Source organism: Pelodiscus sinensis, chromosome 14 (genome assembly GCF_049634645.1).
Source record: "Pelodiscus sinensis isolate JC-2024 chromosome 14, ASM4963464v1, whole genome shotgun sequence".
Taxonomy (NCBI): Eukaryota; Metazoa; Chordata; order Testudines; family Trionychidae; genus Pelodiscus; species Pelodiscus sinensis.
The window spans coordinates 31,287,879-31,313,780 of record NC_134724.1 but is presented as its reverse complement, the minus strand read 5'-3'; the positions used below and the strand labels follow the sequence as shown (position 1 = coordinate 31,313,780).

Genomic DNA, 25,902 nt, shown 5'->3' with positions numbered 1-25,902 from the left:
GACTGTGCACAGATCAGGCCCTGGCCCCCTCCCCTAGGGGAAGAGACAGAACCCATGCAGAGACCCAGTGCAATTCTGGCCAAAAGAACTCCAGGGCTGTCCTCTGGAGCCTGGCCAGGACCTCTGGAGCATGGACAGGACCAGCTGATTCAGCACCGGCACCCTCCCCCAAAGGGAAAGACACTGGAGCAGTCCTGTCCATCTCTGCAGCTGCTCATCTCCGGTGGGGAGGGATGCGTGGTAGGTAGAAAAACGTCCAGACAGAGCAGCGGACCTGATGACCTGAAGTACAGGTGGTAAGGAACCTGCCTGCCACCCATCCCTGACCACCAGGCCAGAGCTCTTGACCCAGTTGACCCGGGTGGAAGAGGCTGCTGAGTAGACAGCTTGGCAGGCCTCCACCCACGCCAGGTCACCTAGATCCTGGACCACAAGGAGCACATCATCGGTGTACACCAACAGAACCAGCCGCAGCTCCGGCTCTCGGAGCACCAACCTCATCAACCTCCAGTGGAGGAGACAGAGGAAGGGCTCGATCGCCAGAATGTACAGCTGGCCCAACAGTGGACACCCTTGATGTACCCCCCACCTGAAGCTGACCAGCTCGGTCAGGGTCCAGTTGAGCCTGACCAAACACTCGGCGAGGGCGTACAGCACCTGGAAAAGACCCACAAAATGGGGCCCAAAGTCAAACGCCTGCAGAGTGCCCAGGCGATATCTGTGGTCCACCTTGTTGAACGCCCCCTCCTGGTTGAGGGACAGGAGGGTGAACGACAGACCGTCGCTGCACCCAAGATCCAAGAGATCCCGGACCAAGTACAGATTATCTAAGATGCCTATGGCCTGGTACCTTTGCTATGACCTTATAATCCGTGCTGAGGAGCAAGACAGGATGCTAGTTCTGAAGATCACAGAGGTCCCCCCTGAGTGACAGAAGGAGGACCCCATTCTCCAAGGACTCGGCCCAGACAGTGACGAGGTCTGGGCGGATGACGTCCCAGAACATGCGGTAGTACTCCATGGTCAGCCTGTCCATGCCTAGGGTTTTATTGGTGGGCATGAGATGGAGGGCTTCCGAGAACCTGGCCAGAGTGAGAGAACAAACTGGCGTAGAAGGCCCTGGCCCTTCCATGCATCTACTCCAGATCCGTGAGGGGGTGCCATCCTCTGCCAAAAGGCAAGTGACGTGCTTTTTAGCCCCCCTCTTTTTCTCCAGGGTGTAGAAGAAGCAGGAGCCGAAATCCATCTCCTGAAGGAGACGGCTGCAGGATTGAACAAAGGCATCCCGGGCCCAGCAGTCCTCGAGGGCCCAGAGTTCCTCCCACTTCTCCTGGTACACCTCATGGAGGAGCAGATTCTCGGGGTCAGATACCAGGCGCCTCTCAAGTTTCAAGACCTCCTGTTCCAACCACTCTATCACCACATCCCTCTGCCGGCTGGCGCCCTGGGAGTAGTCATGGCAGAAAAGCCGGGCATGCACCTTCCCTATGTCCCACCATCGCCGCGCTGAGGGAAAGGTGGGTCGCTGCCCCCACCAGGTCAACCACAACTCCCGGAAGTATGCCATGAAGCCCACATCCTCCGGCAGGCTATTATTGAAGTGCCAATAGGCCGGCCCCAGCCTCTCCTGACTAAGGTAGGCTCTCAGGGTATGTCTACACTACAATGTTAGTTCGAACTAACGGACGTTAGTTCGAACTAACATTCATAGCCGCTACACTAGCGCTCCGCTAGTTCGAATTTGAATCGAACTAGCGGAGCGCTTAGTTCGAACTAGGAAAACCTCATTTTACGAGGATTAAGCCTAGTTCGAACTTACTAGTTCGAATTAAGGGGTGTGCAGCCCCTTAATTCGAATTAGTGGGAGGCTAGCCCTCCCCAGGTTTCCCTGGTGGCCACTCTGGCCAACACCAGGGAAACTCTATGCCCCCCTCCCGGCCCCGGACCCCTTAAAGGGGCACGGGCTGGCTACGGTGCCCGTGCCAGGTGCAAGCCTGCCAGCACCCAGCCAGCAGACCCTGCACCTGGCACGGCACAGAGCCACCCACCCGATGTGCCCCAGCCCTCCCCCTCTTCCTGGGACCAGGCTGGCGGCTCCCGGGAGCTTGCCCTGGACCGCAAGAGGCGGGCACCTTCCTGGGCTAGTGCGGACATCGTGGACCTCATCCACGATCTCCGCACTAGGCACAGGAAAGTGGCCGTCTAGGGCAGGAGAGCTGCCAGCCTGGCCACCCAGGAGCAGGTGTGCATGAAAATCAAGGGGGTCCACTGAGACCCCCGACCCTGAGCCCTGAGCTTACAATGGCCGTCCTGGGTCAGACCAAAGGTCCATCTAGCCCAGTAGCCTGTCTGCCGACAGCGGCCAACCCTAGGGACCCTGGAGGGGATGGACCGAAGACAGTGACCAAGCCATTTGTCTCGTGCCATCCCTCTCCAGCCTTCCACAAACTTTGGGCAGGGACACCACTCCTACCCCCTGGCTAAGACTACTCCATGGACCCAACCTCCATGACTTGATCTCACTTCCCTTTAAACTCTGTTCTAGTTGTAGCCTTCACAGCCTCCTGCAGCAAGGAGTTCCACAGGTTAACTATTTGCTTTGGGAAGAAGAACAACTTTCTCTTACTAGTTTCAAGCCTGCTACCCATTCCTTTCCTTTGGTGTCCTCTAGTCCTTCTTTATGGGAACTCAGGAAGAACTTTTCTGAATGCACCCTCTCCACCCAACCCCTGCTTTTAGAGACCTCTATCCTGTCCCCCCTCCGTCTCCTCTTTTCTAAGCTGAGAAGTCCCAGTCTCTGTAGCCTCTCTTCATCTGGGACCTGTTCCCAACCCCTGATCATGTTAGTTGCCCTCCCCTCTCCCAGCCTTTCTCTTCCCCTCTCCCACCTCCTTTTCCCAGTCTCCCCCAGTTTTGTTCAATAAAGACAGAGTCAATGTTGGAAGAAACGTTATCTTTATTTTGTACATCAATAAGAAGGGGGGCTAGGGAAGGGTAAGTGGAAGGAGGTGAGGGAGGAATGGGGTACGAGCCCCCGATGGGGAGGACTGGGCTGGCTCTGCGGGCTTCTGGGGGTGGAAGCTCTCCTGCAGCCCCCCGATTGCCCCCTCTCCCCAGATGGCAGCCTGCGGCAAGTGCAGCCGGGCTGATGGCCGAGTGCTGTGATGTGCCCAGTGTGGGCACTCCAAGCCAGGACTGCTTTACAAGCAGGGCACCCCTTAGAACTGTCTGTCCGGGGTGGGGGTCGGGTCCCTTTAAGCGCAGCCCTCGGCTAGCCTGAGACAGCATCTCCACGTTCTAAGTCCTCCTCTGATGCCCTGCCGGCACTGCTTCCGGCCATCCTTAAGCCCTGTTCAGGGTCCACTCAATGTGAACTTGCTAGTTCGAATTAGCAAAACGCTAATTCGAACTAGTTTTTAGTTCTAGACGCGTTAGTTCGAATTAGCTTAGTTCGAATTAACTAATTCGAACTAAGTTAGTTCGAATTAGCGCTGTAGTGTAGACGTACCCTCATGGACACCAAATGGTGGTCTGTGAATGAAGCCGGCTGGACACTGGAGGAGTGGGCCCATGCCAGATGAAATCAAGATAGGTAGATGCGCTACTGATCGTCCCCTACCCAGATGCAGGTGAAGGTGGTGGTGTCATCCGGGTGGTGGTCATGCCAGATGTCTACTAGGGAATGGTGATCTATGATCTCCCAGAGGATGCCTGCCATGGCCTGGCAGTTCTCAAGTCCTGAGTGGTCCCGGTCCTCGAGGGTGGTGTTAAAGTCCCCGCCCAGGACCAGACCTTCTGGGCCGGGCCTTTGTCCTTTTTCTTCCCCTGGCCCTTCTTGCTGGCCAAGGTGGAAGGCTCTCCCATGTCAGGGGGAGCATCGGCGGTGGCAGCAGCGGAACTGGGACCAGGGGTCAGGAGGTCAGCTGCAGCATTCTGCGGGGTCGGTGGCATCAGGGACAGGAGAGGGGGCAGGGACCTTCTCCATCATAGTGGGGGGGGGGCGGTTGGAGGAAGTAGAGATTGTGAGGAAAGGACTAGGGGATTAGCTTCTCCTCCCCGTCAATCAGCTGGCAGGGGAGGGGGGAACTAGTGGGAGTGGAGTAGGGAGGGCAAACCAACCACTCCTCGCTGAGGCAGAGGCAGAGGAGGAGGGTGTTCAACTGGGAAGGGGCCCAGGGATGGATGCCAGCCACTCCTCCCCACTAGGGTATAGGCTAGGGAGGAAGGACCAGACTTGGGGAAAAGGGAGCAACTGAGTGAAGGGAGTGGCAGCCACTCCGCCCCGCTGGCTAAAGGTGGAGGAAGAGGTGCGAAAGCAAGGGGGAGGGGAGGGGGGTTAGGGTGGGATGGGGAGCTAGAGGGAAAAGGGGAAGCAACCACTCGCTCCCGCTAAATTGTTGGAAGGGAGGGAGGGTGCTAGTGGAGGAAGGGTGCTGGTAGGGAAACTGAGAAGGTGGGAGCTAGCAGCCACTCCTCCCTATAAATATGCGGCAGAGGAGGAGAGTGCTAGAGGGAGGGGTAGGGACGCGAGGGAAGGGGATTTGCATTTGGGAGGGAGGTGAATGGGAAAAACAACCACTCCCTCCTGCTGGACTGATTGCAGGGAGGGAAGGCACTAGTGGAGGAGGATACGAATGGGGAACCAAAGGGGGAACCGAGGAGCCAGCAACCGCCCCTCCCTGTAGGGCTGGAAACAGAGGAGGAGGGTGCTGGCAGGATGGGGCAGGGAATGCAGTAGAGGGTGCAGGGTAGGGGCCGTTTCCTCCAGCTGCACTCGGGTACCGGGGGGAAACTATGGGGCCATTAAAGGGAGTGTAGTGTACGGGGGGGCTAACTAAAAGGGGAAGGAAGGGACACAAGTGCTTGGGGGGGGGGGGGGTAGGGCACCCAGGGCAGTAGCAAAGGGCTAGCGGTGGATGTGGTTTACCTAGACTTTAGTAAGGCGTTTGATACGGTCTCGCATGATATTCTTATCAATAAGGCAAATGCAACTTAGATGGGGCTACTATAAGGTGGATGCATAACTGGCTGGATAACCATACTCAGAGAGTAGTTATTAATGGTTCACAATACTGCTGGAAAGGCATAACAAGTGGGGTTCCTCAGGGATCTGTTTTGGGACCGGCTCTGTTCAATATCTTCATCAACGATTTAGATATTGGCATAGAAAGTACACTTATTCAGTTTGCAGATGATACCAAGCTGGGAGGGATTGCAACTGCTCTGGAGGATAGGGTTGGAATTCAAAATGATCTGGACAAATTGGAGAAATGGTCTGAGGTAAACAGGATGATGTTTAATAAAGACAAATGTAAAGTGCTCCACTGAGGAAGGAACAATCAGTTTCACACATACAGAATAGGAAGCGACTGTCTGGGAAGGAGTACGGCAGAAAGAGATCTAGGGGTTATAGTGGACCACAAGCTGAATATGAGTCAGCAGTGTGATGCTGTTCCGAAAAAAGCAAACATGATTAACTGGTGTGTTGTGAGCAAGACATGAGAAGTCATTCTTCCACTCTACTCAGCGCTGGTTAGGCCTCAGTTGGAGTTTTGTGTCCAGTTCTGGGCTCCGCATTTCAAGAAAGATGTGGAGAAATTGGAGAAGAGCAACAAGAACAATTAATGGTCTAGAGAACATGACCTATGAAGGGGGCTGAAAGAATTGGGTTTGTTTAGTTTAGAAAAGAGAAGATTGAGGGGGGACATGATAGCAGTTTTCAGATATCTAAAAGGGGGGCCTTAAGGAAGAGGGAGAAAACTTGTTCATCTTGGCCCCTGGGGATAGAACAAGAAGCAATGGGCTTAAACTGAAGCAGGGGAGGTTTAGGTTGGACATTAGGAAAAAGTTCCTAACTGTCAGGGTGGTCAAACACTGGAATAAATTGCCCAGGGAGGTTGTGGAATCCCCATCTCTGGAGATATTTAAGAGTAGGTTAGATAAATGTCTATCAGGAATGGTCTAGCCAGTACTGGGTCCTGCCATGAGGGCAGGGGACTGGACTCGATGACTCTTGAGGTCCCTTCCAGTTCTAGTATTCTATGATTCTATGATTCTAGTGGGGTTGGGGGAAGAGGGAAATACTGGTTGAGTAAAGGGCGAGATGAGGCAAGGTAGCTACTGGGGGGGGGGGGCACACACTATAACAGGCTAGCTGAGGTAGGGGCCTAGCAGGCAACAAACGAACCCTGGGTTGGGCAGGGAGGGTAAGCAAAACCAGAGAGGGAAGGAGAACACAAACAGAACTAGTAGGGTGGGGCAGGCAGTAGGAAAGGAGGCAAGCTGCTGTGCTGGGGGCTAAAGAAGGTTAAGCAGGGGTAAGGGAGGCCCTCCCAACCAAATGCAGATGAAGGGGGGCCAAGTGTGAGGGGATGGGGAGGGAGCATGCCCAGGAGCATTTGTGGGGCTCAGCCTCGCCCACTGCTGCAGCAGCACAATCTCAGGTGGAGCAGTGGAGCAGCAGCCCCATCGAGGGACAAAGAAAAAGTCCAGGTGTTAAGGGATAGTGGAGGGGGCATTGGTGGTGGTGGCAGCAGGAAGGGGGGGGAGGGCTCTGCCCCTCTCCCCTGGCCCCTCTCTCAGTGACTCTACATGCCACCACCCCAGGAGCACAGGGTAAAAAGCTGTCTCTGGAAGCCCCCTCCACAAGTCCAGGTGGTGCAAGTGTCTTCTCCTCTTCGCCTCCTCGATGGGGCACAAGTGTTGCGGCTGCAGAAACAGGCAGGTGGCGGCCAACCGAGGCGGGGGAGCCCAGATGGTGGGTGCTGCTGGTGGTGGGGTCCTCCTCCTCTCCCTCTGGAGTGGGGGTGGGGTGGGCCGGCAGCCCCCTCCCCCCTCAGGCGGCAGCAGTTGGTGGAAGGCAGCAGCAGCGGTGGTGTCCAGGGGGAGAAGGTTGAGCAGGGCCTCAGCAGGTGGGAGGTGGCTGAGCAGGGTGGGAAGAGTTTCAGCTGGTGCAGGAGCAGGGTGGGGAAGAGCCAGGAGAGCAACAGCAACAGCCACACCTTCCTCCTCCTCCTCAGCACTGAGCCCAAGGGGGAAACAGCCCTCCCTGAGCTGTGGTGGGCAGCACCTGACATAAATGAGGCACCTGGGAAGGAGACAGGGGGCAGGCCCAGGGATATAAAAGGGCTGCCTGAAGGGCCAGAGAGACCCAAGGAAGCCAGGGAGACAGAGGCCTCCCCAGTCCCATCCACTGAGGAGTCAGCGCTGAAGCTGGAACCGGAGCTGGAGGAAATGGACAACTGGCCTGGACAATGGGCCCACTGCTGGAGGACTCCCCTGCATTTGGGCTGGCTTCCTAACTGTTTAATGATTGCAGCTCTCACCCTATATTAAGGGTGGGCTATTGACTGTTTAATGGAGGCAGTCTGCCTTGCATCTGGGCTCACTTGTTAACTGGCTGATGACTGCAGCCTTTGCTCTGCATGAGGGCTGGGGGTTCTAGACTGCTAAGGGAATAGCTCCCTGTTGAACCAGCCTGGGACATAGAGTAGTAGGTTGGTGTGGCCACCCCCTGGCCCTGAGGGGGACACCTCTCATCCCCAGGGTGCTTCCCAGCAGGCTACATTTGGTGGAGAATATGGGCTCTCAAGTCCCCAACCCCTGACGAAAGTGGCCTTGTGATTGCCCTGTGGGGGGAAAAAAAAACAAAGAAAAGTGAGAGAGAAGCCATGGATCGGGAAAAAAAATTTCAGTGTCTAGCTGAGAACCAGCAAAAACAACATGAACAATGAGTCTGTCAGATGAGTCTCCAGCACAAGCAGCAACAGGAGCTGGTGCAGCAGATGGGCGTTCAGCAGCAGTAGTTGCTGCAGCAAATAGCCACTCAATACTGGGAACTGCAAATGCAAGGATTTCAGCAGTTTGCATCCCTCTGGTCCCGGCCTGGCGGGCAAACTTCAGGAGCTGCTGGGGGTCCCATTTCGCCTCTCTGAAATGGACACTGGTGATGACCCTGAGGTGTTTCTAGAAACTTTCGAGTGTGTGGCGACAGTGACAGGCTGGCCCAGAGAACTTTTAGCCCTTACCTATCCAGACTGGCTCAGACGGCATACCGGGGGCTCCCCATCAAGGAAGCTAAAGATTATGGGCAAGTAAAAGCTGCAATTCTAGATGCTCTGGACATTACTCCAGAAACCTTTCGGCGCCAGTTTCGAAATCTGAGTTTCCCACCCAGGGCTCAGCCCCGAGCAGTGGCGCATGAAATTAGGAGTCTATGCGGCAATCACTCTCATGCTCAGGCCCCACTTGTAATGTCTAGACCAGTGACTTCGGGTCCTCCACCGAGGGCCACCACGAGTAGCCTGTCGAGCTCAGGACAACCACCAAGTCCCACCAAGAAGTCATGCCCTTCACCACAGGTTTCGGGCCCAAAAGCTCCATCCCCAGGGGCTTATTGTCCCCCATGCAATCGTGAGTGGGGGAGAACTGACAATCCCAAGCTGGAAGGCGTGGGAGGACCACAGACCTGGACATTGGAGGCCAGCCCAACTTGAACTGGGGAATTGTCCCATGTGGCCACATGAGAAACATCTGCAGAGAGATTGTCCCTATATGGACTGCAGTTTTGGCCAGGCGTATTACAAGCTCACTGCCCGGGATCACCCAAGCTGACAGCCCCAGTGAGGCTGGGACCTCATTATTCCTCCGGTGGAGACTGAGAGGGAACTGTGCCTCCAGTGTCTCCACAGAAATGTAAAAATGTACCAATGTACCCCTTACCATAAATGGGATGACTGAGGAAATGGTGGTGGGTTGGCCACCACTTTGGCATTCCCAATTATTCTGGGGTAGGACTGGACTGGGTTTACAGACCTTCTCCGGGGGGTTTGTTTTGGGACACCGCTGGCCGAAGTGACATGTGAAGTGGATCTGGTTAGTGTTGGCCCCCTGAGGACACTCCATGGGGAACCCACAAAGGACCAGAGAGGAGAGTGGGGAGGAAGGAGCAATTCCGAGAAGCCAACTCACACCGGGGAACCCACTGAACTGAAGCTACGAAACCCCCACCTGGTGGACTTCCCTTGAGATCAGCGAGAGGACCCAACCCAGAAATTTGCCTTCGACCAGGTGGCCTGTGTTGATGGGGTGATGACGGACCCCCAGCAGGCAGAACAGTGGCCCCACTTTGAGTTGAGGGCTGATCACCTATATTGTGTGGAATGGGACCCCCAGATTCAAGAGATCTAGTCACAGTTGGTGGCACCGCGCTGCCATCGAAGGGCGGTGCTCTGGTTGGCACACAACATGCTTGCCGCTGGCCACCTGGGCCAAGAAAAAACTCTAGCACGAGTCCTGTCTGGCTTTTTCTGGCTGGGAGTGTAACCAGAGGTCAAGGACTACTGCCACTCGTGCCCTGAGTGTCATCTGGCTGTCGTCTCCAGAGTCCCAAAGGCCCCGCTGGTACCCATGCCTGTCATTGGGACCCCCTTTGAACGGGTGGCCCTCGATCTGGTCGGACCACTCCTAAGGAGCAAAGCAGGGGTCTGGTATATTTGAGTTCTAGTGGACTACGCCACCCTCTTTCCCAAGGCATTTCCTTTATGGATCACCAGTGCCCGTACTATTGCCTCCAAGTTAGTGAAGGTCTTTGCGAGGGTAGGCCTTCCCCGGGAACTACTCACAGACCAAATATCCCACGCCCACGACCAAGCAAAAGGTATGCTAATTCCTGGGGCTGTTAGGGTATTATCGCCACTTTCCTCCACATTTTGCAACCACTGCACCGCCCTTTTAACTAAGGGCAGCCCACAATGAGTATGCTGGTCCACAGAGTGTGAGACAGCATTCCAAACCCTTAAAGATTGCCTGTGTCGAGAGCTGGTGCTGTTTACCCTGGATTTTGACCATCCATTTATAGTTCAAGCCAATGCCTCAGGCAGTGTCTAGGGGGCTGTCCTCTCCCAAAACATAGATGGGGAGGAACACCGGTTGTATACATTAGCAGGAAACGTTTCTCTAGGGAGTGGCATTATGCGGTCATCGAAAAGGAGGCCATGGCTCTCAAATGGGTCATTGACGCTTTGAGATATTACCTCCTGGGCAATACGTTTGTAGTTATAACAGATCATGAACCACTTCAATGGTTGCACAAGACGAAGGACACAAACACCAGAATAATGAGGTGGTACCTTACCCTACAACCATATTCATTTACGATCCAACACTGCCTGGGGAAGGAAAATGCTAATGCAGACGGTTTGTCTCATGCAGGTGAGTGTCAAAAATCCAGTTCCAAGCAATGGGAGCTAGAGTTAAGGGGGTGGGGATGTAGTGGGTTGGTGTGGCCACCCACTGAGCTCAAAGGGGAAATGGCCCTTCCTGAGCCATGGTGGGCAGCACCTGACATAAATGAGGCACCTGGGAAGGAGACAGGGGGCAGGCCCAGGGCTGCCTGAAGACCCAAGGAAGCCAGGGAGCCAGAAGCCTCCCCAACTCCACCCACTGAGGAGCCAGCACTGAAGCTGGAACCAGAGCCGGAGGAAGTGGACAACTGGCCTGGGCCACCGGGCCCTCTGCTGGAGGACTCCCAAGCGGGACTGCTTATGTGGCCGGAGGATCCCAACCCGTGCGGCCTGGAGGACCTGCCACGGAACCAGGTACAGGGTGTGGAGGGGAGAACTGGAGCCAGCCCAGGGATAGCCGACCTTGGTGTGGACCCCTGCTGACTCCGGCATAACAGGTCAGTGGGTTTTGGAACTGGATCTCTGCTGACCTAGCAGCTGAATACCAGACGCTATTAGGCCCTGGGCTGGGGAGTGTGGCGTAGGGAGGGCCCGCGTCTCCCCTGCCACCTCTTGATTGGGTGGCAGCTTCCCCTCCTGCGCTTGGCAGCCACAGGCAAGGTGCCTGAACCCCTCCTGAGCAAGGAGACAGACCACTTACCTGTGCTTACTGGCTGTGAACTGGTTGGCTTGCCCTGGGTGAAGCCCTTGCCCTGCCCTAGGGCTGGGCTTCCAACTGTTTAATGAGTGCAGCCCTCGCCCTGTGTTAAGGGTGGGCTATTGACTGTTTAATGGAGGCAGCCTGCCTTGTGTCTGGGCTCCTTTGTTAACTGGCTGACGACTGCAGCCTTTGCCCTGTAGAAGGACTGGAGGTTCTAGACTGCTAGGAGAATAGCTCCCGTTGAACCAGCCTGGGACATAGAGTAATGGGTGGTGTGGGCACCCACTGACCCTGAGGAGGACACCCCTCATCCCCAGAGTGCTTCTCACAGGGCTATAGGGCCTAATTGATTCTGTGTACTGCTAAGACTGCTGTTTATTTTTATCAGAATGACATATGGGACTAAGTCAAATACCTTGAAGAATTGTAGGTATATTTTGTCAGTTACTTTTATCAACCAAACATGCAATCTCATAAAAAAAATCTATCAAATTCACTTAACAAGACCTAGTACCCATAAAATCATGTTCATTGATATTAATTTGGCTACCATCCATTAATTCTTTACTGAGTTCTAGATCAGCCTTTCTATGATTTTGCCTGTGATAATTTTCAGATTAGCTGACCTGCACTTGTCCAGGTCATCCATCCTTTTCAAATACTGGCACAGCATTAGCTTTTCTCCAGTCTTCTGGAACTTTCTCAGTATTCCAAGATTTGTTGAAAACCAACAGTTTTTAACTCCTAACTATCAGAAGGGTAGCCGTGTTAGTCTGAATCTGCAAAAGCGGCGAGGAGTCCTGTGGCACCTTATAGACTAATTGAAGTGTAGGAGCATAAGCTTTTGTGGGCAAAGACCCACTTCGTCAGATGCAGAACTCCTAACTGTAAGTCATCCAGTGGTCTAATCCAAAATTGGAATTCCAATGGCCTGATGAATAGAAAAAGATTGTCAGAAGACTATAATTTTACTCATTACTTGTTTTAGATGTTTAAAACACCTTCTTAAAGTTGTACAAACCCAAGGCCATTTTAGTTAATAGTTGTAACAAATTACTTAATTGGATGAAACACTGTACGATATCATATTTTTAATATAGTGTCAGAATCATGCATTTTTGTGATAGACAAATAGAAACAGAAAGATTCCTAATGTTATAAAAGGCAGATTCTACATTATATGCAAAGGTTTTAGTCAGCCAGAAATGTGAGGTATTCCAGAAAGACTAATGAATATATCCTATTAGTAGGACTAACTTTGCACAGCATAGATTTATAAATGATTTTTCCTCCTTTAGAATGAACGTGAGCAGATCATGACCACAAATGTCTGGCTAAACCAGGTAACCATCCCATGGGTATGCTATTGCAATTTACCAATACATTGTTTTCTTGTTAGATTTAATTGACACAAAATAACTTAATCACCACTGTATAATTTTTCTCTAGGAATGGACTGACTATCGTTTGGCTTGGCAGCCCTCTGACTATCAAGGCATAAATAAGCTAAGGATCCCTTCTAAACACATCTGGCTGCCAGACATTGTGCTTTACAATAAGTAAGTCTTGATACAAAACATCATGCAAAGATTTTAAACAGAAACCAAAATCCTATTAAATGACAAGAAAAAAAATCCCCAAATCTTTTCCATGCAGAGAAAATAAGCTTAAAACTTTGAATATTTTCAGTTAATGATATTGCACACTACACAATAAAAAAAAAACCCTCTCTCTAAGGAGAGATGGTAGATCTCTGTTCAGATCTCGTATTAGGAAGAGGGGGTATGAGAACCAGTTGCTGCCCACATTCCAACTGATTACCATCACCCAGAGGTGGGTAATAATTTTTGCAGGGGGTCACTTAATGAATTTTGGTACGTGATCACAGGCAAGCTCCATCTCTGGAAGGGGCAGGGCTGGAGACTAGTCTCCTCCCAGAGTTGTCTGGAGTCGGAGGCTTTGAATTAAAAATACCATAAAGGGCTTGCGGCTCCTGACCCTGCTGCTACCAAGTTGCCTGGCAGCACCTACGGGGATAGCACTGCAACCGTGATCCATGAGCCATTTAAATAGGATCCTGCTGCCTGAACCACTGCCTGGAAATTCAGTGGCACAGGCAGCAGGATATAAATAGAAAGCAGCCAGATGCAATCTGCAGGCTGGATCTGGCCCCTGGGCTGCATCTTGCCCATCCCTGCCATAATCACGGGGCTAAAAGTTAAGGATAGCCCTCTTCTTCCCTCCTCTCAGCTGTTTCATGTGGAATTAGATTGTCTCTGAACCTACATACTGGATTGTTCCAGCACTTGATTTAGGTAGCAAATCATGTCTACCCCTCAGTTCATGCATCACTAGCACAGATAGGTTCTTAAATCTGGACTGCAGGAAACTGCCTATCTCTGAAGGCAAGGCATGCTTGCCTTTGGTGGCTGTTAATTACCTGCTTGTAAAGGCTTTGATGGTCTCTATTTACTTTTATTCTCTGGAGTTGCCAGACTGGGATCTTTAAACTGTAAGGCTGCGTCTAGACGGGCATGATTTTCCGCAAATGCTTTTAACGGAAAAGTTTTTCCATTAAAAATAACAGAAAATGTTATGCCTGTTTCTAAATATTATGACATAATTTATACTTCAGTAAGTAGTTGAAACTCAATTGAAGTCAATGGAACTATATATATCTATGATTAATTTGATCTGTTGTTTTTGCTAAAGACATATTGCTTCTAAGTTATATATTTTCCCTTTACTTTTCAAATGAAAAGGAAAAATATATATAAAGTACTGCAATTCAGACAATTTTTCTTACTATATTTACTGTCATCTCATTTTAAAAACTAATTAATCTGGTTTTATTAAAAATGACTAACCTACTTAAGAGTTAATTCATGTATTTGTTAATTTATAGAGAAATAAGATAATGAATAGTTAGTCTTTCCTAGTCTCATGGCGTCTTTCAATAAGTTTATCAATAATTACGTATTTTGGAAAAGTGCTACCTGAATGTATGACATATTTAAACAAAATAAACTAAAGATAATTTTAAAAGCCATCTCCTGTAAACCTATTGAATTAGGTGCCACTTAGCTTATGATATTTGTTAGGGCAGCAATGCGAAGTGGCATAACAAGCTGTTAGTTCAAGGATCCTGCAAAGAGCATTCAGATATATCACGAAGCAGTGTTCACTATTAGAAATTGGACCTCCATGGTCCGGCACCTTTGGGACCTGACCCGTCTCAAATGAGGGGATTTGTCAGATCAGGAGAGGTTCCTCTCCTTGTGGCCCATGCTGCTCTGCTGCCCCTCGGTATGGCTCCAGCATGGACCTCCTTCTGGCCAGACCCCTGTGGTTCTCCAGCCAGGGCCGGCCTGAGCCCTTTTGGTGCCCTGGGCCCGGACACGTGTGCAGGGCACAGGGCACATGTGCGGGCCCACCCATGGGGCGCGGGCCCGCCTCCTGGGGCGCTCGACGCATGCGCGCGCTGGCCACAGCTGCTGGCACACAGCCCGGGGCCCACCTCCGGGGCACATGGCACATGCGCTGCCCAGCCTCGCTTGGCCAGTGCTGCTGGCATGCGCGCTGGGCCATGCAGGGCCCCACAGCCGTAGGGGGAAGGGCGCTGCTGGCTGGCGCCGTGGGGTCGGCACTGCAGGAGCTGGGCGCGTGGCTCCTGATGGCAGCTGTAAGGGACGCCGCGCGCCCCTTACAGCTGCTATCAGGCACCCCTCATCGGTTGGCACCCTGGGCAGCTGCCCGGCTCGCCCATGTCTCCATCTGGTCCTGCCACCAGCCCTGCTGCTGCCAGAGCCTGAGCCCCACAGATGGAACTCTGCAGCTGGGGACAGAGCCAGAGCTGGAGCTCTGTGGCCAGGATTGAGGCCAGAGCTCCTTGGCTACTGCTGGGGTTGAAGCTCCCTGGACATATCTGGAGTTCCACGGCCACTGCCAGGCTGGAGCCAGAACTCCCTACTGTGCCACCCTCTCCCCATCCACAGGTCTCCCGGCTAAGTTACCGGTGCCCCTACCTTGCTCCTGCCCTGCCACCAGACCTTCCTGTTTCTGGGCTCTGTGGTCCACTATAGGTATGTAAGCAACTAGTCGAGTACCTGATAAGCATATGCTTATGGTTAGTAGAGTAGTCACTCAACTACTTCTTCCCTGCCCCTCCCCGCCCTCCTGGCTGCCTCTATCAGAGGGTGTGTCTAAACTACACCCTTCTGCCGACAGAGGGATGTAGATTAGGCACATCACTATTGCAAATGAAGCGGGGATTTAAATATCCTGCGCTTCATTTGAATAGAAATGGCCGCCGCTTTTTACCAATGCAGCACTTTGCTGGCAAAAAGCGGCAGTCTAGACGGGGATCAGTTGACAAGGAAAGCCTTTTCCATCCAATTCTGTAAACCTTGTTGCACGGGGCATAAGGGATCGGTCAGAAAAGGCTTTCCTTGTCGATCAATCCCTGTCTAAACTGCTGCTTTTTGTTGGCAAAGTGCTGCGTCGGCAAAAAGCGGTGGCCATTTCTATTCAAATGAAGCGCAGGATATTTAAATCCCCGCTTCATTTGCAATAGCGATGTGCCTAATCTACATCCCTCTGTCGGCAGAGGGAAAATTTTTTCCTTTAAAAGCATTTGCGGTAAAGAGCATCTAGATTGGCACGGACGCTTTTCCGCAAAAGCACTTTTTGTGGAAAAGCGTCCGTGCCAATTTAGACGCGGTTTTGCGCAAGAAAGCCCCGATCACCATTTGCGCAAGAGGGCTTTTGCCCTCATGTCACAAGAACACTGACAATCTTACATGAGATCGTCAGTGTTCTTGCGGAAATTCAAGCGGCCAGCATAGACACAGCCCTATAGTCCCAACTGATTATAGCAGCATTTTTCATATTCTGTTCTCAAATGGTTAGAAGTGTTAGCATGTGCTATTAATGGCAGTGTTCCAAAACAAAGGTGCATTTTTGTAATGCATGATCTCATTTTTAACATCCCTTTTCACACTCCATAGGGTGTGATAATCTTGTTTATAAAATACTTTATGTCTAGAGCTTGTTAAAAATACCTGAAGAAGGGTTTTATCACTGCAAAGGCATTGGAATTGAAGTCTAGCATAGATAGTGAAGCTAAGGATGCACTAGTTTGTTGTTTTTTGTATTTTGAACCTATATTCTGTCTCTTGATAGTTTCATTTTTTTCCTCGTTTCCTCAGTGCGGATGGTACATATGAAGTTTCCCTGTATACAAATGTGATTGTAAAGAATAATGGAAGCATTTTCTGGTTGCCTCCGGCCATCTACAAGAGTGCTTGCAAGATTGAGGTGAAGCACTTCCCATTTGATCAACAAAACTGCACACTGAAGTTCCGCTCATGGACATATGATCACACAGAAATTGATATGGTACTTAAAACTTCCATGGCAAGCATGGATGATTTTACACCAAGTGGAGAATGGGATATTGTAGCACTTCCAGGAAGAAGGACTGTAAACCCCTTAGACCCAAAGTATGTTGATGTAACATATGACTTTATTATTAAAAGGAAACCTCTTTTCTATACCATCAATCTTATAATTCCCTGTGTGCTTATTACATCATTGGCTATCCTGGTGTTCTACTTGCCTTCAGACTGTGGGGAAAAGATGACCTTATGCATATCTGTACTGCTTGCCTTGACTGTGTTCTTATTGCTGATCTCTAAAATTGTCCCTCCAACATCACTGGACGTTCCACTGATTGGGAAGTATCTGATGTTTACAATGGTATTAGTAACATTCTCAATAGTTACCAGTGTCTGCGTATTGAATGTCCATCACAGATCTCCCAGCACCCACACTATGCCCCCATGGGTAAAGGTGGTTTTTCTTGAGAAACTTCCAACTATTCTGTTCATGAAACGCCCAGAGACTACCTCTGCAAGGCAAAGATTAAGCAACCGCAGAAAGACTAAATCTGAAAATCTATGCACTAATCCAGCTGACCTGTACAAAAACTCTACCTACTTTGTGAACACAGCTTCTGCCAAAAAATATAACCTGAAAGTTACTGAGAATTCAGATAACATCAGTGGCCATCAAGATTTTAAGTTAAGATCTTCAATGAGGTTTTCTCCAGAAGTCCAAGAAGCCATTGAAGGAGTCAGTTTTATAGCAGACCACATGAAAAGTGATGACAATGATCAGAGTGTAAGTAACAGAAGAAATCATTCCCATCTTTCCAAATCCCAGATTCCTTTCCCTTCATGTCTCAAATAAGTGTATCCTTCCTCAGAATGGAAATCAGAACCCAACCATCTTTCTTAGTATTAATTTTTATAGAGATTCTTTCTGTAATTTCATAGGCAATTTTATAAGTAGCAAGTTTCTTTTCCTATGAATGACCATTTGATAAAGCTGACAAGAATCTCAGCCCTTACAATACCACATGTATTGCTTTGGGGCACAGGTAGATATAAAGATGAATTAACTTTAAACAAATTGTGTTTTCACATCAGCAAAGTAATGGGATGTAGAGACCCCAGCTAGTGTGTGGCAGAGAGAGGGTTAAATATTCAATACCTGGTTTGAGAAAACACCATATAGTTGGGCCCATAATAAAGGGACAGTGGGTTAGTCAGCCATGAGCATGGCTGAATTCTGCTAGAGTGCTCATAGACTCTTTCTGCTGGGCTACAGAAAGTAATTTAACTAAATGGGTTTAGAAATGGATTTAGTTAGATTGGTACACACACTAGAAATGCTATTATTTTGGATTCAAAGTGCTCCCTATCAATGGTGGTCACTATGCAGTGCTCTCAAGGTTATTCAGAACTTTCTGGCAAGAGCGTTCATAGAACCATAATATTTATACTACAAAAGCTGAGGCATGTATGAGCAAAATGAGATTTTCCATCAACTAAAAATCTGAGTTCCACTGTCATCCTGGAGAGGTACATAGATCCATATTTCACTAGCTAGTACATTAAAGTTCATAGCCATTGAATAATACTCAGCAAAACTCAGAATGCGCAGGTAAATACTTGTCAATGTCCCCAACACTACCCCTCATTCCCCCATTGCCATGAAAATTTCCTGTGTGACCCTTCTCTGCCCCAACACCCAGTCTAGTGCTAGGTTCTCCATTACTGCTCTATTCTCCCCCTCTCCTTTTAATATACAGATTAAGTAGTCTGCAAGTCTGGTTCCTTGTTTACTTAGGTCTTGCAGGAATTCCTTATGAAGGACTTACCTGAATTTTCAAGGAACCAATTGCTGGTCAACAGATAAAAGGAGGAACAGATGTTAAATCTGTAATAATAGGCATAAGCTTAAACAAACTAAAATGAATTTAATAAGAGCACAAGCCTAACAGTGGTGAAAATGTGCTTATTACAGCACAGATAGTCTTGAAAGAACTTGTACTGGATATAAAAAGATTTTAAAAAATTCCTTCCCTCACCCTAGACAAAAGAGCAATTATCCAAAATATTGTACATAAGACATTAATTTAATGCTTTCCGCACACAGGTTCTCTGATGTTAACTAAATTGCTTAGTTACCAACCATGACTTTCTAGGGTTGCCAGATGGTTTCTGAAAAAAGGACCCCAAGAGTTGTTGGGGAAAAAAAAAATTAAATTAAAAAAACCCACAGTGTCCCCCCTTTAAGAAACGCTTTTGAGGCTTTTTGGCCTTAACAGGCTACCCGCAGCTGCCCGTCATCTTGCCTTCCTGCGCTGGGCCAGGAAGCCTTCCTGCGGAACCCAGTAAGCACCCGGGATTTTCACCTCCTGGCCAAGAAAAAAATCAGAAAATACCAGACATTTTAGGTGTCTGATATTTTCTGAATTTTTTTACTGGACAGGAGGCGAAAATACCAGACAGTCCAGTTCAATGCCGGACTCCTGGCAACCCTATGGTTTTCCAGATTCATAATTCTAATCTCTGCCTTTTCATTAGTATCACAGTCTGATAACAGCTTTTAAGTCCAGCATATTCTTTTCTCTGAAGAATATAACATCTATTAACAGGAATGGAAGTTACATGGGTGCATTGAGGGGGAAAATAATAGTTTAGTACAAGTCAAGAGATAACTGGGATGTACTGTAAAATCATTAAGAGGAAGAGTTCCCATGTGTAACTAGAGTCAGGAAAAGAAAAAAAAACAGTGGTTAAAAAAAGATTGACAATTCTCTTTTTTTACAACTATCCCTGCAGTCATAGGGGTAAAATCCTGGCCCCATTAAAATCAATGGCACAACTGCCATTATAACTTAGAATCACAGGATTGGAAGAGACCTCAGGAGGTCATTACGTTCACACCCCTTCCTCCACCACGCCCCCAAAAGCAGGACCAAACCCAACTAAATCATCCCAGCCAGGGCTTTGTCAAGTTGGGACTTAAAAACCTCAAGGGATGGAGATTCCACGACTTCCCTAAGTAACCCATTCCAGTGCTTCACCACCCTCCTAGTGAAATAGTTTTTTCTAATATCCAACCCCATTGCAACTTGAGTCCATTGCTCAACTTCAATTGGACCAGGATCTTATGCACACTGGACAGGGATTTGAATACAACCAGCAGTGCTAACATATTAAAACCCTTGCATGCTGAGAATCAAGATCAACTACAGAATTATTTGTAAAAAAGCAGAAAGTATTGTTCATCCCTATTAATTTGGATGAATAGTATTAGCAAATTAAAATTGGCACCCAGGAAATTCACTGGATTATGTTGAAGGTCTATCCATTCTAGCACCAAGCACTGAGAAAACCATTTATAGTGCTCTTTACCAATTGCCCGGGACTGTATATGAAAGAAAATTCCTTCTTGACCCATGTGGTGATCAGTAACCTGAACCTTAATATTTGTTTCCTCTTATTTTCATACATAAACTAGGAACACTGAACAGCAACAAAAGAGATTGAGATGATAAATTGCTATGTATCTTCATCTGGCTTTTTCCTCCAGGTCATTGAAGATTGGAAGTATGTTGCCATGGTAGTGGACAGACTGTTTCTTTGGATATTCATCTTTGTTTGTGTCCTTGGGACTGTTGGATTATTTCTCCAGCCACTTTTTCAAAACCACTCTGCTGCTGCAAGCCCTTAACACTCAACTGTAAAATGCTTACCCAGCTGCTGCTGCCCCTTATTTTGCTCCAAGTTCCTCTGGTGTAAATCCAATGTAATACCATTGAGGTCAGCTGAGTTTGTCTGGATTTATATTGGTGAACTGAGTGCAGACTTTGACCTGTGGTGTTATCATGATGTTTGGAATTTTCCAGGAGACAATCTTTTCTCTCTAAATTTAAATTACTTTGAAAAAAGAGCCAATATATCACCCAATTTGTTTAATAAAGGTTTTACAGAGATATTTATTTCTACAACTTTCCAGTTTTCCTCAGAGTACACCAGTATCATCATTAAAATGCTATTTACTTATGCCATCTTGGGGAAGACACTGTGCTTCCAGAAGATCCTGCAGTTCACATCGCACAATTTTGCTGTTTCAAAGAAGCAATTGCTACAGTATTTCCTTAAAATACATCAAAACTCTGTGCTTGGTTTATAGAAAACTTTATGAATGGAGTTATTAAATATTTTATCTGCTTTGAATAGGCTATTCTAGATAGAACAGAATAGTAAACAGTGCCATGATTCTGGGGTAACCATGAGAAAGTTTCTAACCTTGGCACTTTCACTAAAGGATCCCAAATAAATAAATGAATATTTACACACTGTATTCATTGGTGAAAAATAAAATAATGTGAAAAACTCTTCTTTAAATAGCCTTACTTCCAAAATATTCCTTTCTAGTTCAGAAAAGGAGAAATGGTATGCAGCACCGTGAATCCGAAGCTCATCAGGAGAGTGTTTAAGAAGCAGATAAATGGTGAATTAAGAGGTTGTACTGAAAGCTCAGGCTATGGATAAGAATGCAGTGCTAAAATAAGAAGTAATAGCAGAGCAGACTCAACCCTGTCTGACCATTCTGTTTTACTGGACGAGAAGCTGGATATGAGTCAACAGTGTGCCCTTGTAGCCAAGAAGGCTAATGGCATATTAGGTTGCATTAAGAGGCGCATTGCCAGCAGATCCAGAGATGTCATTATTCCCCTTTATTTGGTTTTGGTGAGGCCACATCTGGAGTGTTGTGTCCAGTTCTGGGCCCCCCACTACAAAAAGGATGTGGACGCATTGGAGAGGGTCCAGCGGAGGGCAACCAAAATGATGAGGGGCTGGAGCATATGACCTATGAGGAGAGGCTGAGGGACTTGGGTCTGTTTAGTCTGCAGAAGAGAAGAGTGAGGGGGGATTTGATAACAGCCTTCAACTTCCTGAAGGGAGGTTCCAAAGAGGATGGAGAGAGGCTGTTCTCAGTAGTGACAGATGGCAGGACAAGGAGCAATGGGCTCAAGTTGTGGTGGGAGAAGTTCAGGTTGGATATTAGGAAAAACTATTTCCCTAGGAGGGTGGTGCAGCACTGGAATGGGTTACCTAGGGAAGTAGTGGAGTCTCCATGCCTAGAGATGTTTAAGTCTCGGCTTGACAAAGCCCTGGCCGGGTTGATTTAGTTGGGATTGGTCCTGCCTAGGGCAGGGGGCTGGATTTGATGACCTTCTGAGGTCTCTTCCAGTTCTATGATTCTATGCACGTGGCACAGCTTCCAATCAGTTTGTTGGGACCATGGTAGAAAGAGGAGCAAGAGCAATGAACAAGAGCTGAGTAGTGGTTTGTTGCAGGGTACCACTAATATCATGGTGTGGGGCAGGAGAAGAATCCCTTGTCCCTGACCTCATAATCTGAGGTTGGTAGGATTTACTTTCAAGTAGTATTTTTATAAAACACTTTGTTATGAAGAGCAAAAACCATACAATTCTATGTTATTGCAGAGTTATTGCTGCAGATATCTGTGGTAAGATGAGCTTTTACTCTGGCTTGCACAACCCCTTCTACAATCTACATAGTCCTGCAGTTGTCATTAATCACAAGCTTATATCACATCATCATTTGTGAAAATAACCTTATTATTGATATAGCTAATTTAATCATGAACTCCAGCACCTGGGTCAGAAAGAAGCTTTTGCCTTAGAATGCAAATATCATTGGGAATTTGCAAGAACAAGCCAAATTAAGGCAAAATACTTAACTATTTGAATGGTTTGCAGATGCTATTAGACAAATACCCCTTAAACTTTGGAGAAATCTGTATTCAGATCTGAGCTATAAAGCTTTAAACACATCTCTATCTTCAATAATTTATTTATTCCTAGGGCAAAAGCTGCTCATTAATGAAAATGGAGAGTAAGGAGGGTGGGGAGAAACACTCAGTCAGAAAATCCTAGAAAGACTGAGCTCTTACTGAAAAAAAATAATCAAAGGAACATATAGCCCATTTCCTTCAGCCTAATAAAATTATATAAATTATCAGAAGAGTGTATGTCTGGGATGGACTGAATGATGCTCCAACACAGATATGTAGAATAAACTCCATGGTGAGAGCATAGAAAAAGGATTCTGTGACATTTGCCAGAACCAGTAAGATGGCAATTTAGGTATGTCTACACTGCAATAAAAGACCTGTAGCATATCTGAAGTTGGTCTGGTGAGATTTAGGCTCAAAAGGTTTGGCTGCAGGGACAAAAATTGCAATGTAATAGGAATGTGAAGGACTAGTCTGTTAGTTGACTGATAAGTAAATGCTTATTGGATAGTCGACATGTTAGGTATAAGAAAGAGGCAGCAAGGGGGGGAAGAGGAAGGGGTACTTCAAAGTGGCAGCATACTTGAAGCCTGGGGCCAGACACCAAGCTCCATGGGCGCTGCCATTTTGAAATGCTGCATGCAGACCAGGGCCAACTGAGATGTCCCCAGGCGGTGCCAATGAGCTGGCGGTGGGAGGCTAGCCCCAGCCTGGCTCCTTCCGCCTAAGTCCACTTCCACTACCCTAGGGGCTTGCGCATTTTACTGGCCACCCAGGTAAGAAGAGTCTACTGTCCCACAAATCTACAGTCCCTAACATGTGTTTTACTTATTTGGGAGCATAAGGCATCTCAGACACTGGTCTTGTATTTCTGGGTCATTTTAAGAATTATCTCCAATCAATATCCTGGAAATATCAAATACATGCCTGGTATAATACTAAGCCAAATTTTGTTCTCAGATATGTGCATAAATAGGAATAAAGCCACTGACTACTCAGAATTGCCAAACTCAAAAGATTGTAAAAAATCCTATCTTGAGCTTTTGCTCTCTTTCCCTCCTATGTGAAGGACTTTAGGTTACTGAGGAGAGAAACCTATCCCTGAAGCAGCTCTGATTAGTTACTAATCCCTGTGTCACTGGCAAATGGGGCCACTAGCCAGTCAGAAGGAGTTTTCTCTCAGGCAAGGCTCAAATTTGGTAGAGGGCCAGAGGTTCTCTTTATGGTCCAACTGGCTTCAGCACCAGGCAAACTGTCATAACGAGATCACAAGAGCTGGCAAAAATGATTACTGTCTATGGGCCCCACTGGCAAATCTGTTGCTTTTAATGTCCGTCTCAGCAGAAACGGAAGTTACACTTTGTGGTTCAGTGCTATCTTGTCTGTATAGGTATTAACATGGCCCCTTCTCTTGTATCCAAGCACCTCAAACACAGAGAAGGTCCATCACCTTTGTGAGGGAAACATTGTCCCAGTTTACAGATGGGAAAAACTGAGTAGAATCACCCTATGCTGAACACTGGATATCTGGTAAAATTATTCATATTCAAGTGAGTTCAATGGCAGTCTATGCAGTACAGATTAACATCAAGTTAACTGAGCCCCTGTTAAATATAAAGACTGCAACTCTTTCTTTTTACCTTCTTATCTTTACAGCTTTCACAGAGACAGCTGACATGCACGCATTCCCATCCCCTCACACTGGGGTGGGAGTGACTTGAAGACCTGACCCAATTTTCTCTACTCAGTGCTCTCCATTCTCCATGCCTGGCTGGGCCCCCTCCCCCCCAAGCACAAAGGGTCAGTTTCCAGTAGGGATGCCAGATGGTTTAACCAAAAATACCGAACCCCCCCAAAAAAAAACACTGGGGGAAAAAAGCCGCCACCTCGCTATCCCCGGGTAAATGCCCTATCCCCTAGGCCCACCACCTTACTCTCAGGGAGCTCTTTATCTCACCTCTTGCTGGGGGGGAGGAGAAGGGGAGCCCTGGACTAGAACCTGCAACCCTGCCCTCCCCAGGTGAACACTCTATCCCCTAGGCCACCCCCCAAAAAAAACCACTGCGGGAAAAAATTCTGTTGAAGGGGAAAAAAAGGGAGACCATGCGTTATTAAGCAAAAACAAATTAAATAAAAAAATAAAAACATAATTAAATAATAAACAGCATTACCCCTTTCAGGGTGTGTGCAGAGTCAGAATAGGGTTGGAAACAGGGGAGATGTTGAGCACTAAGTCCCAGGGAAGGCATTGCTTTTTGCCGGTGGCCATTTTGTTTTCTTGATCAAGCCAGAACGCAGCTTCCCTGAAGAATTTGGTAAGCAGTGGGTCCGGGGGTGGGGGTGTCAGGGACCCAGAGAGAGAACGGGGGCTGGGCCCAGTTGCTGAGTGTGTTGTAGGGTTGCCAGGTGTCTGGTATTTTTGCCTCCTGGACAGGAAAAAAAAAATCAGAAAATACCGGATATTTTAGGTGTCCAGTATTTTCTGAACTTTTTTTTACAGGACAGGAGGTGAAAATACCAGACACCTGGCAACCCTAGTTTCCTGATTTCTGTCAGGGTTCACACCAGACCATGGCAATCAGCGGCCTTTCTGCACTGTGCAGGAGGGAACGGATGGGAACTGCTTCCAGCTGAATGGGGGTGGGTTAGGGATAACCTGGAAGCACTTTGTCCCTTCCTGCCAGTAAAAAGGCACCTAACATCTGCAAGTTGCTGCTGGTCACCAGCATAACTCAGCCACTTCTGACCCCAGGCTACAGTGCAGGTTAGAAGAGGTTAAACCCTAAGGCTGTGTCTACACTGGGCCACTTATTCCGGAAAATCAGCCGCTTTTCCGGAATAAGCTGCGAGCTGTCTACACTGGCCCTTGAATTTCCGGAAAAGCAACGACGCTCTACTGTACAAAATCAGCCGCTATTCCGGAAAAACTATTCTGCTCCCACTTGGGCATAAGTCCTTATTCCAGAACACTGTTCCGGAAAAGGGCCAGTGAAGACAGCCCAGTAGTCTTTTCCGGAAAAAAGCCCCGATCGCAAAAATGGCGATCGGGGCTCTTTTCCGGAAAAGCGCGTCTACATTGGCCACAGACGCTTTTCCGGAAAAAGGGCTTTTCTGGAAAAGCAGCCTGCCAATGTAGACGCTCCTTTTCCGGAAAAACTGAAAACGGAATAGTATTCCATTTGAAGCATTTCCGGAAATTCATGCCAGTGTAGACACAGCCTTAGACTGCATTGGGAGGAGCTGGAGGAGAAGTGGGGCTGGAGGGAGATGAACAAGCACAGCAGTGACAGGGGAAGCATGTAATGGGCTGATGAGTGGGCAGCAAAGGTGACACATAACCAGCCACCCCAGCAAGACGACAGCGTTGGCTGGAAACAGGATGTGGGAAGAGGACCTTCTGACCAAAAGGAGGCATGCAGCAGAGATTGCACTGATGGACCAGTGGTAAGAGCTTTGCCTGATCACCAGCCTTGCATATCCATCCCCATCCCCATCATCAGCTATCAGACTACTCACCCCTGTGTTAGACCGAATCCTGCTTATTGGGACACAGATTCTACATCTGCACCATATCTGTATCACTGTGCATTAACCAAGTCAAACAAAAATAGCTAAAGCTAACAAAATACTAAACTTAGGAAGCAAACATGAGATCTGGTTGTCACAAATGAAGCCTGGTGTGAGGCCAGAACCCCAAACAGGAATGATTTAAACAGTCTGACCAATGTCTCAATATCCAGAGAAAATAGGTACATGACTGTCTCCAGGCTGAGGGAAAGGAAAAAGCAGAGATGGGACGGAGTTGCAGAGGCCCAGGTAAGTGGACAGTCTTCTTGCTTC

The 25,902-nt window shown here is 48.3% G+C and overlaps 1 protein-coding gene across 2 annotated transcripts in view; it reads left to right on the top strand.

Moving 5' to 3' along the window:
* The window catches only part of CHRNB4 (cholinergic receptor nicotinic beta 4 subunit), a 42,862-nt gene extending 22,230 nt beyond the window's left edge, over window positions 1-20,632 (top strand). The window contains exons 1-5 of one of the 2 annotated variants that reach the window (XM_075897349.1): window positions 6,305-11,771; window positions 12,183-12,227; window positions 12,334-12,443; window positions 16,092-17,064; window positions 19,828-20,632. In XM_075897349.1, coding sequence (XP_075753464.1) covers window positions 12,201-12,227; window positions 12,334-12,443; window positions 16,092-17,064; window positions 19,828-19,968 — 1,251 coding nt within the window. In that variant the 5' untranslated portion in view covers window positions 6,305-11,771; window positions 12,183-12,200 and the 3' untranslated portion in view covers window positions 19,969-20,632. Of the gene's footprint in view, window positions 1-6,304; window positions 11,772-12,182; window positions 12,228-12,333; window positions 12,444-16,091; window positions 17,065-19,827 lie in introns of those variants that run through there. The other variant, XM_075897348.1, reaches the window with a different exon arrangement.
* Window positions 20,633-25,902: the final 5,270 nt, after the last annotated feature.